Source organism: Sphaeramia orbicularis, chromosome 7, assembly GCF_902148855.1.
Source record: "Sphaeramia orbicularis chromosome 7, fSphaOr1.1, whole genome shotgun sequence".
Lineage (NCBI taxonomy): Eukaryota > Metazoa > Chordata > Actinopteri > Kurtiformes > Apogonidae > Sphaeramia > Sphaeramia orbicularis.
The window spans coordinates 11483190-11505244 of NC_043963.1; the positions used below are offsets into that span (position 1 = coordinate 11483190).

Consider the following 22055-nt stretch of genomic DNA (forward strand, 5'->3'; position numbering starts at 1 on the left):
AATGACTTGAGCTCAAAAACTGGACACAAAACAGAATTTTAAGAAACTCCACTTACACCAGGTATTAATCATTATTTAACCTTTTCATGCATACTGGTCACTACAGTGGACAGTTTTTCTCCAGCTGTTCTCGTGTCTATTCATGAGTTTTGTTGTTTTAGTTCCATATCAGCCAACACAGTGGACACTTATGCATCATCCCAAACAATGACATTCATACCATTACTGTAACTTTGCTGTTCTTGATAAACCTGATCTGGAGTAATATGTTTTAGTGTAAATCAATTGTTATTTGTTAGACAAAAAGTTTTTTTTTTCTTTTTTTTTTTTTTTTGCATATTTTCTCCATGATGTGAGTAATAATTAGCATTAGAATATGTTAAAATGTGAGAAAACATCAGATTAGCAGCATTAAAATGTTTTTATTTCATTGTTTTCATCTCACTTTCTGATAATGGGTTTTAAACACATTTCTATACTTCAAAAATTAAATGCATGGATATTTTCGTAACTCCATGAGAAAAAAAAAAACAAAACTGGATCGTAATTTTTTTTTCATGCCAAAGGAGGAATAAAAACACTCAATAAAAAATTTTTGCCTAATGCATGAAAGGGTTAAATACCAACATAATATTCTATACAGATAGAGCTTTATCCTTAATATACTGAACAACAAAAGAAACGCAAGTTTTGGTCGTTAATTTAGGCAAGAGTTCAGCTGTCCTGTTGAGTTGTCAACTGAGATACACATTACAATAAGTGAGTTGTAACCATTGGAGCGTGTGTTTGCAGGCAAACACGACCATGAGTGGTGTTGAGCACGTGTACAAAGTATCGGAGGTGCGGTACGTTTTGAGTGATGTGGTAGTGGGAGCAACAAATGGGAGTGGCAATTCCCTTTGTTTATCCAGGGGCTATAAAAAGAAATGGTACGATTCAAAAGTTACTGCGTTTCCACGGTGCCTCGCCTTAACGATAATCTGAGAGAACGCGCCATTGGTATGCTTGATGCTGGTTTAACGGCTCGCAACGTTGCCAGACGTCCGCAAGTGCACGAGTCCACCATCAGTAGGCTGAGGACACGATTCCGTGACACAGGGACCACTCGGGACAGACCAAGATCCGGAAGACCACGTGTGACCACCCGTAATCAGGATCACCATATTCGCTTGGCCCATCTCCGTGACCGTCAACTCAGTGCTCATGGACACAATTCAGTGTACTGCCACTGTAAATTTCACAGCTGGATATACAGGGTGGGGAAGCAAAATTTACAATATTTTGAGGCAGGGATTAAAAGACAGTGTATGACCAATTAGTTTATTGAAAGTCATGAGAATTGATTTGCCACAAGAAAATTTACATCATAGAAAATGTTTTTATTCTATGTGTCCTCCTTCTTTCTCAATAACTGCCTTCACACGCTTCCTGAAACTTGCGCAAGTGTTCCTCAAATATTCGGGTGACAACTTCTCCTATTCTTCTTTAATAGTATCTTCCAGACTTTCTCGTAATAGTTTTGCTCATAGTCATTCTCTTCTTTGCATTATAAACAGTCTTTATGGACACTCCAACTATTTTTGAAATCTCCTTTGGTGTGACGAGTGCATTCAGCAAATCACACACTCTTTGACGTTTGCTTTCCTGATTACTCATATGGGCAAAAGTTTCTGAAAAGGTATGGATAATAGTGTTAGGTATGATTATGACATCAATATATGTTTGGTTTCAAAACAATTGACGTAGTGCCTGCTGAGAAAAAACAACTAAATGTTCATTGTAAATTTTGCTTCCCCACCCTGTAAATATCTCATGTGAAATCAATATTCATAATAAAACTCCCATATAAACCAATATCGAAACATACTTGCATTTCTTTTGTTGTTCAGTATATATTACTGTCCCGTTCAGACAAAAACAGCTGAAAAATTTCTCTGTTTGCACAATTACACACATTTCAAAAATTGAAAAGAATGATCACAAATCAAGTTATGATTCATGTTTTAATTAAAAAACACTGTGATAGGATCTTTTGGCCAGATCGCCCACCTCTACATCTAAGCATACTTAATGCAATCTGCAAAAAGACTAAGAAAATATTTTCACTTGCACAGTCTGAAAATGAAGCAGAAATGGAGTTGGAGCGGTGCACGTCGTTAGCTGGTTTCCACCTCCTCAGGCTGTTAAGGGTGCAGCAAACACCTACTGTAGCAACTGTGACAGACTGGACTGGAAACTGAATCATCCACGTTATGTCAGATGCAGGTGAAGAACTGGAAGTAAAATACTAATTATTCTAAAATTAAAACGGTGGTACTTGATGCAGGTTGAGGAAACAAACTGAGCTTTGGAAAGTTCCAGCTGAAATGCATGGATTTCTGGTATTTTTCTGCGTTTTTAGAAGAGAAAAGGGTAAAGAGATTGGGGGGGGGGGGGAGATAAACGTCTGCTCCTCTTCCTACATCCGGCTCAATCAGCTGACAGGGTTCACTTTTTCCTCTTCATTCACTCAACCAATTTTGTGACATTTATGAACCCATTATCTATTTTCTGTCAACATCTGTCTCTCTCTGCTAAAGTATGTTGAAACTGGCTGGCAGGATGTACTCTGTCCAAATAAGTGCGATTATTTCAGGTGTACGCCGGCAGGATTTATCATTCTCCTTCCTTCCCGTGTCTATGGGTTCCTGTTTTCAGTCCCCGTCACTTGGTGGAAGAACGAAAATCTCTGATCTCCAACTACACACCGCAAAGACAGAAAAGTGCACGAAACTTGGCCTTTTCTTCTGTGAGGATTTTAGTTATTTTAATACTGCGATGCGCTTCGTCGTGTGCGTATTCCACCAGTTTGAACTTCTCTCCTGGCATTATTTTTGCAAAGATACTGTTTAGTGATTTGTTTAAAGACTGAGCAAAACATCTCAAAGATACTTGTTGAGCCGCATTATGTAATAAATTCCCATTATGTAAGAAAAGTTCAAAATGTAATAAGAATGTCACGTCATCTTGTAATAAAGCCGCATTATGTAATAAACTGACGCATTTTATAATAAGCTACATCAATGCATTATGTAGTAAATTTTTTTGCATTATGTAGTAAGTTATTACAATTTGAGAAATTTATTACAAAATACACTTGACATATTTTTTTTTCAGGAAAATAGACTGGAGCTTATCTCTGTGACATAAATTGATAAAACACACAATAAATGTTTGCTGTTCAGTCTGAGGGTGTCAAGGAACATTTTTCCAAGATCATAAAATACTGTATCAGACACAACTGACACGGCAATAGAATAACAATGTGCTAAATTAATCTTTAAACTGTGTGGTTAAAGTTCTGATTCCATTACCTGTAGCTCCTGTGAGTAATTTCTGCTGAAATTGCTCTGAAATTATATTAATTTGGATTGTTATTACATAATGAACCATGTTATTACATTTTTTTTAAATAAAAATGTGTCAAGTGCATTTTGTAATAAATTTCTCAAATTGTAATAACTTATTACATAATGTGAAAAAATTTACTATATAATGCGTTGACGTAGTTTAATACAAAATGCGTCAGCTTATTACATAGTGCGGCTTTATTACAAGATGACGTGACATTCTTATTACAGTTTGAACTTTTATTAAATAATGGGAATTTATTACATAATGCGGCTCAACATACTTTTACCCCCTTTTTCCAGAATGATGGCGGATGGTGCAAGATCCATTTCCAGATTTAATGAAGTACGACTACGCAAGACTATATTCGGACAACCTGCCTATATGATCAGTTCATATTTACTGCTCAGGTTTGACTGTTTTCTTTGTATTTTCGTGTTATTTTTCTTTTTCTTTTTTTTTTTTTTTTTTAAATCTGTTCATTGACATTTTTGTTTTTTGACACGTACAAATCGCAAATTCAGCAAATGTACACAGTAGATCCCCTCATCCCACCCCCATAATCCCAGATCCTCTAAAGCAGGGGTGTCAAACTCATTTTAGTTCAGGGGCCACATTCAAGCGGGCCAAACCATTAAAATAACAGCATAAAAACCAAAAAATAATGACAACTCCAAGTTTTTATCTGCGTCTTAGTGCAATAAAAAACATTAAATTATGAAAATATTTACATTTACAAACTATCATTTCACAAAAAATATGCAAATAACCAGAAAAAATGTAATTTCTTTAAAAAAAAAGCACAATTTTAACAATAATATGACTCAACTTATCACTTGTACATGTCGATTAGATTACACACAGCGTTACACAAACTTTTGGTAAGAGTCATAATACTGAAATTTGGAAGTTTGGAATGTGGAACTAAAATAAGAATAACGTCTACAATATTACGTGTCAACTTATGAACACATCTTATAAATCGGATCCACAAATCCACAAAACATTTAGTAACAGACAGAATATTATTAAAATTGTACTTTATTTTCATGTTGTTCAAATTTTGTTAAAAGGGTTATTAGACTGTTCTTTTACTTTAGATTACATTGGGCTAAAACCTTTTCAACACCCTTGACTGTTAATATCTTCAGTGTAAGTTTTGCACTCCATAAAATCATGCTGCGGGCCGAATTGGAACCTTTGGAGGGCCGGTTTTGGCCCCCGGGCCGCATGTTTGACACCTGTGCTCTAAAGGAAAAGAGAACACCAAATACTAATGGTAAACTGTAAATAGGTAAATAAATAAATACAAATAAAATTTTAAAATAAATAAATAAATAAATTTTTATTAATGCTATTTTTCTAAATGTGGCTGATATCAGTTCCTAATGTGAATCGGTTCTAGTTCATATTTGTAAAAGCAGTGGGATTAGAAGAGTACTGATAATTTCTGTTAGTAAAAGTAATGCTCCTTTTTAGACTTTAGAGTAACTGTTTGACTGATGTGACACATATGTAACCTTGTTCTGTGGTGACGTATTAACTGGTCTCATAATTTACATACACCAAACTCTGTCAATATTCATTTATTTTTAACCATCAACTTGTCCAGAGACTACAGGTGTAAGTTAGCACTAATGCTATAACCTGAAACCGAGCAACTTTCCTCTGACTCTGTCTAGGTCAATGTATGATTGTGCACTGTCCCTGTACAAGTAAAGGCATACTATACTATACTGTACTGTACTGTACTGTACTATACTATACTACAGTATACTATACTATACTATAATATAATATACTACACTATACTGTACTATACTACACTATACTACACTATACTATACTACACTGCACTACACCATACCGTACCATACCATACCATACTATACTATACTTTACAACACTATACTATACTATATTATACTATACTATACCATACTATATCATACCATACCATACTTTACTATACTATACTGTACCATACCATACTATACTACACTGTACTGTACTATACTACACTGTACTATACTATACTATACTATACTATAGCATACTATAGCATACTATGCCATGCTATACTATACTATACTATACTTTGCCATACTATACTTTACAACACTATACTATACTATACTATACTATACCATACCTTACCGTACCATACCATACCATACCGTACCGTACCATACCATACCATACCACACCATACCATACAGCACCGTACCATACCATACCATACCATGCTATGCTATGCTATACTATACTATACCATACTATACTATACTATACTATACTACACCAATAATACAAACTGTAAAACAAGTGGTGCCAGGTACAACAAACCCCACCCCTCCCACGTATTTTAACTTATTTTGGTATCGATCCAGCTGATGTCACCATATCAGCTGCCTCTATATATGTGCCACGTTTGACATAAATTGAAACAAAATTTATGTTTTTATAGAGATGTGAAATTTCACCCATTTAAAAAAAAAAGATTTAAAAAAAATTCATAAAAATTTGAACTTTGACCTACCTAGAAAGAATCTATCTATCTATCTATCTATCTATCTATCTATCTATCTATCTATCTATCTATCTATCTATCTATCTATCTATCTATCGTTCTATCGTTCTATCGTTCTATCGTTCTATCTATCGTTCTATCGTTCTATCTATCGTTCCTTCTATCGTTCCTTCTATCGTTCCTTCTATCATTCTATCATTCTATCGTTCTGTTGTTCTATCTATCTATCTATCTATCTATCTATCTATCTATCTATCGTTCTATCGTTCTATCGTTCTATCGTTCTATCTATCGTTCTATCTATCATTCTATCGTTCTATCATTCTATCGTTCTGTTGTTCTAGCTATCATTCTATCTATCTATCTATCTATCTATCTATCTATCTATCTATCTATCTATCTATCTATCTATCTATCTATCTATCTATCTCTCTTTCTTTCGTTCGTTCGTTCGTTCGTTCGTTCGTTCTTTCGTTCTTTCTATCATTCTATCGTTCTGTTGTTCTTGCTATCTATCTATCTATCTATCGTTCTATCGTTCTATCTATCGTTCTATCGTTCTATCATTCGTTCTATCGTTCTATCTATCTATCTATCTATCGTTCTATCGTTCTATCGTTCTATCATTCGTTCTATCGTTCTATCGTTCTGTTGTTCTATCTATCTATCTATCTATCTATCTATCTATCTATCTATCTATCTATCTATCTATCTATCTATCTATCTATCTATCTGTCTGTCTGTCTATGCCACACATGCATACAACACTGACATGCTCTTTCAACACACACTAACCACACCCTCTCAGAATCTAAGAACTCCTTCGCTCTATGCCGCTGCATTGCATCACCCCTGCCAGCGCTTTAAGCCCTCTCCACCACCACCTCAGCCTCCACCTGTAGACTCTGACAGAGGAAATATATTTATTCATCACTACATGTTAAAATACCTGCACGGAGTGATGGTGCCGGCGCCTGGACGACAAAGTCTAAATGTATTCTGGGTGAGATGTCTGACTGAACTGTAGTACTGGGAAACTGTTATGAAAAAGGTCAAATTTAGGACCTTGTAATGAAAAACCTTTAACCCTTTATCAGCCAAGTAACTATTTTTGGTAATTTCCGCATGCATTACAAGACAGTGACAGCAACAGTTATAGTGAGTCAACAATCTCAGGTCTAATGTGGTCTCCAGGGTCTGTAAGGTCCACCTCTGCATGAACAGTGAGTGGACCTGCTTTGCTCAGTACCATGAAGTAATGGTACTAATGCGAATGATGTTCAAAGGGATCATGTGGATGTGGACAGGGGTCTGGATCTGCACTTAGGTTGCTGTTATGTTCTAAAAGCGATGTTCTAATATTCTAAAATATATGTTTCGTTCACCTTAAATGTATTTTTCTTGCTCTATAATGAGTAAATTTGGCTCTAAATTGAGTTTGGAGAGCTCTACCCAACGAGTAACTTTTATTCTTTTTAGAGAGGGGCCAAATGTTATCTGAGTAGAGTAAAATTTTCATCAATTTGAGTTAATTTTACTCAGGCAAATTTCCTGTGCATGAAGTATTGGTACTAATATAAGGAATGATGTTCAAAGGGATCGTGTGGATGTGGACAGGGGTCTGGATCAGCACACGTTAGTCTAATCTTCTGAAATACGTGTTCCTTTCACCTTATGTGTGTTTTTTCTTGTATTTTTTTTATATGTACTCCATGGATTTTTTTCATTTTTATTTTTACGGTTAAGGAACTAAATATGGTAACTTCATTGACCTTGATTTTTCTACATAAAGTTATAAAAGTGATGTTCTATTGTTCTAAAATGCATGCTCCTTTTACCTCACGTGTTTTTTTGTATGTTTATTTATTTATACAAAATTTAGAATCACTGTTCTAAAATGCATATTCCTTTCAGATTACATGTGTTTTTCTTGTATTTTTTATATTTTTACTTCTTGGATTTATTTATTTTGCCACTTATGGGTAAGGAACCAAATATGGTAACTTCATCAACCTTCATTTTCTACATAATAAAACATTCAGAAAAATTTCACATAGTAATAAAGTCTTGTTAATGTCAATGTCACTTGCACACTTGTAAAAAGTCACTGACTGCAAGCTTACTACTTTATCATTATTATTATTATTATTATTATTATTATTATTATTATTATTATTATTATTGCTATTTTTGTCCTTTTAGCCACTTTAACAAACTTGTTTATATTGTTTCTATTTTTATCTCTTCATCTTTCTATTGCACTGACGCATACACATGTGTTTTTCTCGCATTTTTCATATTTACTTCTTGGATTTATTTCTTTATTTTTTGCCACTTATGGGTAAGGAACCAAATATGGTAACTTCATTTACCTTACTTTTCTACATGATAAAACATTTTGAAAAATTGCACATCGTAATAAAGTCAATATCACTTGTACACTTGTAAAAAGTCACCTACTGCAAGCTTACTACTTCATTATTACTATTATTATTATTATTATTATTATTATTATTATTGTTATTATTGCTATTTTTTGTCACTTTAGCCACTTTAACAAAATTGTTTATATTATTTATATTTTTATCTCTTCATTTTTCTATTGTATTGACGCATACACATGTGTTTTTCTCGTATTTTTCATATTTACTTCTTGGATTTATTTATTTATTTTTTGCCACTTATGGGTAAGGAACCAAATATGGTAACTTCATTTACCTTACTTTTCTACATGATAAAACATTTAGAAAAATTGCACATCGTAATAAAGTCAATATCACTTGCACACTTGTAAAAAGTCACCTACTGCAAGCTTACTACTTTATTATTATTAGGGACCGAGCCGAAAGGTAAGGCCCTCTCACGCAGTGAGAGGCCTTGCCTGCAAGCAAGGCCCTATTGTTTTTCGTTCGTTTTTATATTATTATTATTATTATTATTCACACACCACTTTGACCTGGATTTTGACCCCCTGAACATGCACGAAAACTCACCAAATTTGGCACACATGTCAGGCCTGGCGAAAAATTTGATAAAATGAAAAAATTAACCCCATAGGTGCCAAAATGGGCTCTCTAGCGCCACCTATGTGAAAAAAACGGCAACTGCCCTAGTGGCCAGTAGGAATGTCGTACAGACATGAAACCAGTGCCAAAATTTTTGTTGGATCATGCTCTACAAATCATCCACTGACACTCATGACCTATCTGCAACAGGAACTTCGCAATATGCCTTTCAAAATAAAATTTCTAAAACTAACTCCGATGACACCGTTTGTGGTATTGACTTCTAAATAGCGCCAAAAGATAGAGTGAACCCTCCTTAATACAACGATTTCACACCTTTTCCATAACTGTCTTAGTTTCTTTTTTACAAGCCAGCAAAGTTGCGATGTTTGAAACTCATTTTTCATTTTGCAGTTTTTCCCCACATGTGACATATCTACACGTTCACAGGACTCACCACAACGCTCACATGCAAAACATTTTGAGATAGGATGTATGGTTATTGATTTATAACAATTTGTTTATTTTCATACTTTTTCGGCTTTAGACTGCCATTTGACCCCCTTAACATGCTCCAAAACTCACCAAATTTGCCATGTATGTCATGGCTGGTGAACCCTTTCATTCAATATCAAAATTAACCCCTTGGGTGCCAAAATGAACTCTGTAGCGCCACCTATGTGCTAAAAAACTCTCAAAATCTGCCCTAGCGGCCAGTAGGAATGTTGTAGAAACATGAAACAAATGCCAAAATGTTGGTCTGATTGAGCCCGACAAATCATACACTGACACTCATGAGCTAACTCCAACAGGAAGTTGGCAGTCTGCCTTTGAAAGTTACTCTACGTTTCTGCAATTACTGCTTATTCATTTCAGATTTTTGAATAAAAAGTTATACCTCATTAAATTCCCACAAGTCTACAGAATCCAAAAGTGAAAGAATTTTTCAGATACGACCTACGGTTATGGAATTATGGCGATTTTTTTGAAGACTAAGTTTAGTTTCACTTTTCCCAATGACAAAATCCCTATTTAAAGCACACTACTGCCATCTGGTGGGTGTCTGACAATATACCAGTGGTTACAGAAGTGTTCTGTTATACAGGAGTCCTGGATTCAAACCCTCGGCAGGGAAATAGCTTTTTTTTTGTTTTGTTTTATTATTCTTCCCTCCATCACATTTTAAAACAGGTTTTGCTGCATAATATTGTGGATATTGGACATTTTGCACGCATTACAAAGTATACACAGTACATTTTTTTCTAAATAAAACCCTTATTGAACATGAGACATACTGTCTGTTACATAACTTCTTTTCATTTTTCTGACCAAACGCTCAACTGTTTGTACAATGTTTCTTCATTCAAAAGTACTCTTTCTCACAGACACACATGCTCACACAATAGGGTTTTTCCAAAATAATAGCCTTAAATGTGGTAAATCATCACTTTTATACTCACTTAGTCAGACGATTTCTATTCATTTTTCAAACTGATTCTTTCTCTCACATACAAAACAAATGCACATACACACAGTAGGGTTTCCAAAATCAAAGTCTGATTTAAAGGTGATGGTGGTTTCAGCAGAGGGTCGCTGGTGTTCTGTACAGATGTAAGGAGGACAGACACTAAAGGGTGGGAACTGGTATGGGGACGGACAGGTGTGAGTGGAGCTGAGGTTTCGACGGTCACAGGAGGCGGATCGCCCGGTGCGAGGTCCCGCCCAATGCTGCTTGCAGCTTTAATTATTATTATTATTATTATTATTATTATTATTATTATTATTATTGTTATTATTGCTATTTTTTGTCACTTTAGCCACTTTAACAAAATTGTTTATATTATTTATATTTTTATCTCTTCATTTTTCTATTGTATTGACGCATACACGTGTTTTTCTCGTATTTTTCATATTTACTTCTTGGATTTATTTATTTATTTTTTGCCACTTATGGGTAAGGAACCAAATATAGTAACTTCATTTACCTTACTTTTCTACATGATAAAACATTTTGAAAAACTGCACATCGTAATAAAGTCAATATCACTTGCACACTTGTAAAAAGTCACCTACTGCAAGCTTACTACTTCATTATTATTATTATTATTATTATTATTATTATTATTATTATTATTACTATTTTTTGTCACTTTAGCCACTTTAACAAAATTGTTTATATTATTTATATTTTTATCTCTTCATTTTTCTATTGTATTGACGCATACACGTGTTTTTCTCGTATTTTTCATATTTACTTCTTGGATTTATTTATTTTTTGCCACTTATGGGTAAGGAACCAAATATGGTAATTCATTTACCTTAACTTTCTACATGATAAAACATTTAGAAAAATTACACATAGTAATAAAGTCTTGTTAATGTCAATGTTACTTGCACACTTGTAAAAAGTCACTGACTGCAAGTGTACTACTTTATCATTATTATTATTATTATTATTATTATTATTATTATTGCTATTTTTTGTAATTTTAGCCACTTTAACATACTTGTTTATATTGTCTGTATTTTTATCTCTTCATTTTTCTATTGTATTGATGCATACACATGTGTTTTTCTCATATTTTTCATATTTACTTCTTGGATTTATTTATTTATTTTTTGCCACTTATGGGTAAGGAACCAAATATGGTAACTTCATTTACCTTACTTTTCTATATGATAAAACATTTTGAAAAATTGCACTTCGTAATAACGTCAATATCACTTGCACACTTGTAAAAAGTCACCTACTGCAAGCTTACTACTTTATCATTATTATTATTATTATCATTATTATTATTATTATTATTATTATTATTATTATTATTATTATTGCTATTTGTTGTCATTTTAGCCACTTTAACAAACTTGTTTACATTGTTTATATTTTTATCCCCTCATTTTACTATTGTATTGACGCATACACGTTTTTCTCGTATTTTTTATATTTACTTCTTTGATTGATTGATTGATTGATTGATTGATTCTTTGATTGATTGATTTTGCCACTTATGGGTAAGGAACCAAATATGGTAACTTCACTAACCTTCATTTTCTACATAGTAAAACATTTAGAAAAATTACACATAGTAATAAAGTCTTGTTAATGTCAATGTCACTTGCACACTTGTAAAAAGTCACCAACTGCACGTCTGCTACTTTATCATTATTATTATTAATATTTATTATTATTATTATTATTATTATTATTATTATTATTATTATTATTAGTGCTATTTTTGTCATTTTAGCCACTTTAACAAACTTGTTTACATTGTTTAAATTTGTATCCCCTCATTTTACTATTGTATTGACGCATGCTGTGTTGCACTGCTGTACACACTTGAATTTCCCCCTCTCAGAGTATATCGTATCTTATCTTATCTTATCTTATCTTAACACTCTAAGGTTGAAACGTTGAATTTCAGAGTATTTGTACGAGTGCCCTATAAAGGGTTTTAAACTATACCCAGATGAAGACAGTACACGCCATAAAACACAGATCTGGTTGTAGGAGTTCCACGTCCAGGTTTCCCAGACACACTTCTCTGTGGAAAACACCCTTCAGAAATCTTTACAGAACACCAACCCAAATGTGGGAAAGGTCTTACTGGTGTGTAGCTGTGGACGTTGTTGCCGCTGCTGACGGCAGTGTTCAGGTTGTTCAGGTTGACAGACGCCAAACTCTGCTCTGAAAGGCTGTTGCTCAGGCTGCCGCCCAGACTCCCTGGACTCTCGCTGCCTTCTGCCTCTGGGTTGTACAGCGCTACCTGCACACACACACACACAAATACACACATTAACACACACACACTGCACCGATGCTACATACAGCGCTGACGCTTTAAGGCTTTTTATATGCACTATATAAACTCCTCTGAAGGAAGTGATTCATGATTTCACCGTCCCTCGTTGCCCGTTTTGTTATTCGCCCTCATTTTGTTCGTTTGACTTAAGTGAACACTGGATGCACACCTCGAGAAGTTACTCACACTCCATTAGCTTATGAGACAACGCATGAATTATTCCTCAAATTAGTCCTTCTGCTGAGGCATAAAGACCCACAACCTTAGGTTTACGCATAAGCTGGTTACCAGACACAAAACCACATGGTCCATCATCCTCTCAGATTATTTATCATTACTTTTAAATTTATATTCAGAACGGACATATGTTGACATTTTTTAATTATCTATATTCTTAGTAGTAAAGTAATGTACGGTTGGCCCGAGTTGCACTTGAAACTCAACATGACATTTGGGACTCGTGAATGGGTTTCATCTGATTAGCCAAATGTCTGAGTATGACTGCATAGTGCATATATATAAAATTAAGAAGACATGCAATTTTTTCCACATAAAACCTTTAAAGAGTTTACATAGGTTCAAATGTGGTGGATGACAGTTGAACTATGGAATGTTTTATAATTTCTGCGTTCTCGAGATCTTTCTTAAACATGAAAAACAAAGTGCAGGAATCCAGGATCTTTCATTATTTTATTGTTTGTCAGCTGACTGTGTGATTTTTGTTTATTGTACTTTACCATACCATACCAACTTTATTACGTAATATTTTTGCCGGCGTTAGTTTGTCTGTCTGTCCGTGTGCAAGATAACTCAAAAAGTTATGGATGGATTTGGATGAAAATTTCAGGAAATGTTGATACTGGCACAAGGAACAAATGATTAAATTTTGGTGGTGATTGGGTGTGTGTGTGTGTGTGTGTGTGTGTGTGGGGGGGGGGGGGGGGGGCTGATCTGTCTTCTCTGTCTCCGAGTGCTTTTCTAGTTTATAAAGCACTTAAAGAACTTTACAGCTGACCAAAGTGCTGTACACGAATCATGAAACAAGGAAATAAAGAAGAAAATAAAAACAGTGTAACACAGGGTGCAAAGCAGGCTAAGAACAACAAAATACGACCATCATAAAAACAAAGACAAGTTAAAATCTGATAAAAACAGCATAAGAAATATAAAAAAGAAATAAATAAAATAAAGTAAAATAAAAACCTCTTAAAATAGCAAATAAGCAAATAAAAGCTGGTTCTCAATTATAAACCAAATTTTAAAAATTACAGTCGCAGAAAAAAAAATTATTAGACCATCAAAAGTCATCAAAAACAATGGTTATGCAATCAAGTACGAACTCCTGTGTGTATCATGTGACTAAAACAGACAAAAGAAAATGGTGATAAATCACTTCAGAAATGGTAAATTTAGAGGAAAAAATCATATGGAAACTGCCACAACAGTATCACTGGGTCTTTATGGGTTAGTATCATGTAAAATTGTGGATGGTGTTTATACAGTATGTATATGTATATGTATATACAGTCACGGAGAAAATTATTAGACCATCAAAAGTCATCAAAAACAACGGTTATGCAATCAAGTACTTACTCCTGTGTGTATCATGTGACTAAAACGGACAGAAAAGAAAACATAGAACGCCTAAAAGCACTGTTTTGGTCAGTACAATGCCATAGATATTGATGGAAGAACTGAAATGATTTTGGTTATTATCAAGAAAACATGAAAAATGGATAGATATCAGCTCTGAAATTAAACTACTATGAGCTATTTTTGTTGTTATCATTATATTTGTCCAAACAAATGTACCTTTAGTTGTACCAGGTATTTAAATCAACAAGAAACTGAAGAAAACAAGGGTGATCTAGTAATTTTTTCCATGACTGTATGTAATGTTTTATAATGTCTGGGTTCTTGAGATCTTTCAATATGAAAAATAAAGTGCAGGAATCCAGGATCTTTCATTATTTTATTTGTCAGCTGACTGTGTGATTTTTGTTTCCTGTACTTTACCATCCCATACCAACGTTATTTATAAAGCATTTTAAGAACTTTACAGCTGGCCAAAGTGCCGTCCACGAATCATAAACCAAAGAAATAAATAAGTAAATAAAAACAGCAATAACACAGGGTGCAAAGTGGGCTAAGAACAACAAAATACAACCATCATAAAAACAAAGACAAGTTAAAATCTGATAAAAACAGCAAAAGAAATATTTAAAAAATAAAATAAAATAAAATAAAATAAAATATAAACCTCTTGAAATAGCTGGAGTTGTGGTCACACAAGCAAATAAAAGCTGGTTCTCAATTACACACCAAATTTAAAAAATTATAGTTGTGGAAAAAATGATTAGACCATCAAAAGTAATCAAAAACAACGGTTATGCAATCCAGCACTAACTCCTGTGTGTATCATGTGACTAAAACAGACAGAAAAGAAAACATGGAACGCCTAAAAGCACTGTTTTTGTCAGTACAATACCATAGATATTGATGGAAGAACTGAAGTGATTTTGGTTATTATCAAGAAAACATGAAAAATGGATAGATATCAGCTCTGAAATTAAACTACTATGAGCTATTTTTGTTGTTATCATTATATTTGTCCAAAAAAATGTACCTTTAGTTGTACCAGGCATTAAAATGAACAAGAAATTGAATAAAACAAGGGTGGTATATAATATTTTTTTTCCGCGACTGTATGTAATGTTTTATGTCTGGATTCTCAAGATCTTTCTTCAACGTGGAAAATAAAGTGCAGGAGTCAAGGATCTTTCATTACTTTATTGTTTGTCGGCTGACTGTGTGATTTTTGTTTACTGTGTTTTAAATAAAAACCTCTAAAAGTAGCTTGACTTGTGGGCACACGAGCAAATAAAAGCCGGTTCTCAATTATAGACCAAATTAAAAAAAAAATATATATGGATAAACTGCTGGTGCCTGTCGTATAATGCGTCAACAGCTAAACAGAATATTCACTTCTGCAACTTTAATATATTCCATATTATAATCCAGCTGTTTTCCACACTGTGTTGTTCTGTTTCCCTCATCTGATGTGCCGTTGTGTGATCTCAGTCACTGCAGGTGTGTGTCTTTTTTCCTGGGAAAATGCAATTTGCAGAAACTGACAAGCGCAACAGGAAGCCAACATTTACACCATAAAAGCGCTCTATAAATCCATTGCTATGGGGCTTATTGTATTTTGAATTTGTAACAGTTAAGGATGTGTTGTGGTTGAAGAAATGCATGTGGCAGTACTTTAAACACAGCAATAGAGAGTGGAACAGAACACGGTTTTGCACCAATACAAACAGTTTTACTTATTAGAGAAAATAAAGGTCTGACTCTGTTACAAATCTCCTTCAAATAAAGGCCTGGTATCCTCTACAGCTGAGATAAAGAGATAAAGAAATAAAGAGATAAAGCCATAATTTGAGCAAATATGGTGTATACCAGGGGTGTCTAACTCATTTTAGTTCAGGGGCCAGATTCAGCTAAATTTGATCTGAAGTGGGCCGAACCAGTGAAATAATAACATAATAATATAGAAATAATGTCAACTCCAAACTTTTCTCTATGATTCAGAGCAAAAAAAGTTAATTTGCATTATGAACAGGTTTATATCTACAAACTATCCTTTCAAAAGATGTGAATAACATGAACAAACTGGAAAAATAAGTGTAACTTTAACAATATTATGTCTCAGTTTATCATTTACACATGTACATTATAACTTACAGATCACAGCGGATTTACAAACACTTAAAACACTTCATAACAGGCAGAATATGGTTAAAATTGTGTTTGCTTCTCTTAAGACATTTCAGGTTATTCGCATTTTTTGCAAAATTATACTTTTAGTGTAAATACATGAAAATATTTACATTTACAAAGAGAAACATTTGGAGTTGTCATTATTTATATGTTATTATGATAGTATTTTACTGGTCCTGCCCACTTGAGATTGAATTGGTCTGAATGTGGAACCTGAAATAAAAGGATTGTTAATATCTTAGTGTAATTTTTGCATTTGACAAATTCATCCCAAGGGCCGGACTGGACCCTTTGGCGGTCCGGATTTGTCCCCCGGGCCGCATGTTTGACACCTGTGGTTTAGACTGCATGTCAAATCACAGGATCCACAAAAAGTATCTACAAGAAATCCTTTGTATAAAATGCAGTTAAGGTGTTAAATTGCTGAACATCATTAAAAACCTGCAATGGATTAATTTGCCATGGTCTTCAGGTCGTTTTTGTTGTTGATTTTGATTTCCGTGCATGTATATCTCTGCTTTTTTTATGTATATTCTGTCTCTATGTGTGAAACCAAAGACATTAATAAAGTTAACCTAACCTAAATTAGCCTAACCTACTACTAGACTGCTAATTTTTTATTAATTAATTTCACAGTAATGTAAATTTCAAGTCCTCTTTAGTTAGAACCTGAAATTTCCAGACCTCTAGTCTTCATGTTGTATGATACTGTATATCAGGGGTGTCAAACTCATTTTCTTTCAGGGGCCACATTCAGCCCAAATTGATCTCAAGTGGGCCGGACCAGTAAAACAATAGCATAATAACCCATAAATAATGACGACTCGAAATTTTTCTCTGTTTTAGTGCAATCAAAATTAAATTCTAAAAATATGTACATTTGCAAACTATCCAAACAAAAATGATGTGAACAACCTGAAAAAAAACCCTGAAAATTCTTGAGAAAAATAAGTGCAATTTTAACAATATTACACCTCAACTTACCATTTATACGTGCACATTACGGATTGGATCTACAAAGGCACAAAATATTTAATAACAGGAAGAATAATTAATAATTAAAATTTCACTTTCAAAATTTCAGGTTTTTTGCATTTTCTTGTTGAAGGATAGTTTGTAAATGTTAATATTTTCAACATTTAATGTAAGTTTTTACACTAAAACAAAGAGAAAAATTTGGAGTTGTCCTTACTTATTTATAGATGTAATGTAATATTATGTTTTCAAATTAAACTAAGAACATTTGGAGTCATCATTTATAGGTTATTATGCTATTATTTTAGTTGCGATAACATTGGTCTGTATGTGGAACCTGAACAAAAATGACTACGACATCTTTGATTGTTAATATCTTAAGTGTCATTTTTTGCTGATTCATCCCGTGGGCCGGATTGGACCCTTTGGTGGACCGCATGTTTGACACCCCTGCTGTATATATTTACTCCACTGCACACCGAGCATTTTAGGTGTTTTTAGGTTTTTAAAGACACGTAAGCATTTTTAATTGGATAGTCTATATTAGGGGGGTCAAACATGCTGCTCGGGGGCCAAAACCGGCCCACCAAAAGGTCCAGTCTGGCCCGTGGGATGAATTTGGGAAGTGCAAAAATTACACTACAGATATTAACAATCAAGGGTGTGAAACTCATTTTAGTTCAGGTTCCACATACAGACCAATATGATCTAAAGCAGGGGTGTCAAACTCATTTTAGTTCAGGGGCCACATTCAGCTAAATTTGATCTGAAGCGGGCCGGACCAGTAAAATAATAACATAATAATATATAAATAATGTCAACTCCAAAATTTTCTCTATGTATTAGAATAAGTAAAATTAATAGTCCATGGGCCAATAGGGGTCACCGTGCACCCCCCCATAACAGTACTAGACCATGATTTTTTATTCCCTTGGACCTTCCTGAAGAAGAAAATATGATGCCAACATCAAAATTTTGGGATGGACTACCCATCAGCAGACATTTTCAAAATGGCCGCCGACGCGACTCGAAAAATCCTGTTCGGGCTCATAACTTTGCAAATATAACAGATAGAGATATGATTTTGGTGTCTATACCTATGTTTTTGAGTACCAGCAATCCAATAAACCACATTATAACAACCTATGACCATCTCTTCAACTTTAGAATTGAAAAATATCAGTTTCAGACAATAATTTTGAGTGGTGCCTCAAGAACTGATTCCCTGTTTCATGTGTTTTTTTCAGTGATTCACCTGCGCATTATCAATCAAACAACAGTATTTTCTCAAATTCTATTTTGTCATAAAAATGGACTTACATCTTCTTTTTTCTTTTAAGGTGTCCATTCTGAATGAAAATGGCGCACAAGAAACGTAAGAGGGACGTGAGTGTCACCGACACTGGTCACGAATCTGAACTCTGCATCATTCATTACACGGACACGTCATCATTAGCTTTTACAGCATTGACAGAGGAGAGGCTGGCAAAGCTGAAAGAAATAAAACAGCAAAGACTTTCTGAGCCTGTAGATTCTGTTCATCGGATGACCCATATCTGTTCGCAAATTCCAGATACAGTTGGGGAGCACCAGGGATATCATCGCGAATGCTACAAGCGGTTCACATCAAATTTAAGAAGACTTTCGTCCTCGTCAACCTCTTCATCGGTAACTGAAACCAATACTGGTCGTCCATCAAGGTGCCCCTCTAATGAAAGCGAGAGATTCATCTTTAATCCAGACTGCATTTTCTGCAACAAAGTTGGCAGGAAAAAAGTCAAAAAAAGGAGGCGCCTGGACAACTGAACCGACATGTAGATTCAAATATGCTGGAGGTGACACTGTTCTCAAAATTGCAGAAGACCGGAAAGATTTTGAGATGCTTCGAAGGATCAAAGGCTATGACCTTTACGTGTGTGAGGCTCAATACCATAGAAGTTGCAGAGCTATGTATATTAGAGACCCTTCATCATGGTGTAGCAGCAACCCGCAAGCTACGTCTCACCAGGCCATGATGGAAGAGCCTTTGATCCTTCAAAGCATCTCAAAATCTTTCCGGTCTTCTGCAATTTTGAGAACAGTGTCACCTCCAGCATATTCGAATCTACATGTCGGTTCAGTTGTCCAGGCGCCTCCTTTTTTTGACTTTTTTCCTGCCAACTTTGTTGCAGAAAATGCAGTCTGGATTAAAGATGAATCTCTCGCTTTCATTAGAGGGGCACCTTGATGGACGACCAGTATTGGTTTCAGTTACAGATGAAGAGGTTGACGAGGACGAAAGTCTTCTTAAATTTGATGTGAACCGCTTGTAGCATTCGCGATGATATCCCTGGTGCTCCCCAACATTATCTGGAATTTGCGAACAGATATGGGTCATCCGATGAACAGAATCTACAGGCTCAGAAAGTCTTTGCTGTTTTATTTCTTTCAGCTTTGCCAGCCTCTCCTCTGTCAATGCTGTAAAAGCTAATGATGACGTGTCCGTGTAATGAATGATGCAGAGTTCAGATTCGTGACCAGTGTCGGTGACACTCACGTCCCTCTTACGTTTCTTGTGCGCCATTTTCATTCAGAATGGACACCTTAAAAGAAAAAAGAAGATGTAAGTACATTTTTATGACAAAATAGAATTTGAGAAAATACTGTTGTTTGATTGATAATGCGCAGGTGAATCACTGAAAAAAACACATGAAACAGGGAATCAATTCTTCAGGCACCACTCAAAATTATTGTCTGAAACTGATATTTTTCAATTCTAAAGTTGAAGAGATGGTCATAGGTTGTTATAATGTGGTTTATTGGATTGCTGGTACTCAAAAACATAGGTATAGACACCAAAATCACATCTCTATCTGTTATATTTGCAAAGTTATGAGCCCGAACAGGATTTTTCGAGTCGCGGCGGCGGCCATTTTGAAAATGTCTGCTGATGGGTAGTCCATCCCAAAATTTTGATGTTGGCATCATATTTTCTTCTTCAGGAAGGTCCAAGGGAATAAAAAATCATGGTCTAGTACTGTTATGGGGGGTGCACGGTGACCCCTATTGGCCCATGGACTATAAACAATGAAAATGTTTACACCTACAAACTATCCTTTCAAACAATGTGAATAACATGAACAACCTCAAAAAATAAGTGTAATTTCAACAATATTATACTTCAGTTTATCATTTTCACGTGTTCATTATAACTTACAGATCACAGCGGGTCTACAAATACACAAAATATTTAATATCAGGCGGAATATTGTTAAAATTATACTTACTTCTCGTAAAACATTTCAGGTTGTTCATGTTTGTTCAGGTTATTTACTTTTTTTTGTGAAATTATGCTTTGTTTTAGTGTGAATACATGAAAATATTTCCATTTACAAAGAAAGAAATTTGGAGTTGTCATTATTTTTATGTTATTATGATAGTATTTTACTGATCCGACCCACTTGAGATTGAATTGGTCTAAATGTGGAACCTGAACTAACATCGATTTATTTAGCTCGAGCAATTTTAGCTGCCGGCACCATGGTGCCGGTAGCTAAAATTGCTTGAAGGAAATAAATCTATTTCATATCAATCTGACATTGACAAAGACGAAAACTAAGGGAATTTTATCCATAATTTTTATACGTTTAGTTTTGTAAATGCACAATACAGTTTCAGTTAGTTATCGTTTTTTTTCTTTTAATTATAGTTTTTATTTGTTTCAGTTAACAAAAATGTTTTTACAATTCTAGTTTTCGTCATTTCGTTAGTTTTCGTTAACAATAATAACCTGGACTCTGATACTACAAATTAGTTAAAACAGAGATAATGCAGTATACTCAAAGCATCCCTGCATCAAATACTCAGACGACACTCCTATCATGGACCTCGTAATCTCTGACAATTAGCTTAAATCAGTGTTTTTCAACAGTGGGGTTCGGGACCCCATGTGGGGTCGCCTGAAATTCAAATGGGGTCGCCTGAAATTTCTAGTAATTGATAAAAAGAAAAAGAAAATTTTAATAAAAATTATATGGTGAGTTGATGGAGACAATCCCAATCCATAAAAGACATGACTAACTGTGAAGCTGAAACTGAAGCACTGTGGTCTGTTTATCTGTCAAATGTTCATTGTGGTCGGTTTCAGATAATGCAGCTCTTTCATAATTCATAGTTTGAGTTCTTGTTTGTTCAGTATTAATTGTCAGCCTTCTAAATCACAGCTGGACTGACTGTACATATCCTGACCAAGGAAAAAAAACTTCTCCTTTTGTGCAGTAATCTACACCTGGCTTTTCTGCCTCCGTCCATAATAATACACATTATATAGACCACGGGTGTCAAACATGCGACCAGGGGGCCAAATCCAGCCCGTCACAGGGTCCAGTCTGGCCCCTGGGATGAATTTGTGAAATGCAAAATTTACACTGAAGTTTCAGTGATCAGTTAATCCTTTTAGTTCAGGTTCCACATTTAATCTCAAGTGGGTTGGATCCGTAAAATACTATCAGAATAACCTATAAATACTCACAACTCCAAATTTTTGTCTTTGTAAATGTAAAAATTTTCATGTCATTTTACTGTATTTAC

The 22055-nt window shown here is 34.6% G+C and overlaps 1 protein-coding gene across 1 annotated transcript in view; it reads right to left on the bottom strand.

The window, feature by feature from the left end:
• Positions 1 to 22055, bottom strand: part of LOC115422987 (forkhead box protein J3-like) — a 331117-nt gene that overhangs the window by 100628 nt on the left and 208434 nt on the right. Inside the window, exon 7 of the mRNA XM_030139653.1 lies at positions 12537 to 12695. Coding sequence (XP_029995513.1) covers positions 12537 to 12695 — 159 coding nt within the window. The remainder of the gene's footprint in view (positions 1 to 12536; positions 12696 to 22055) is intronic.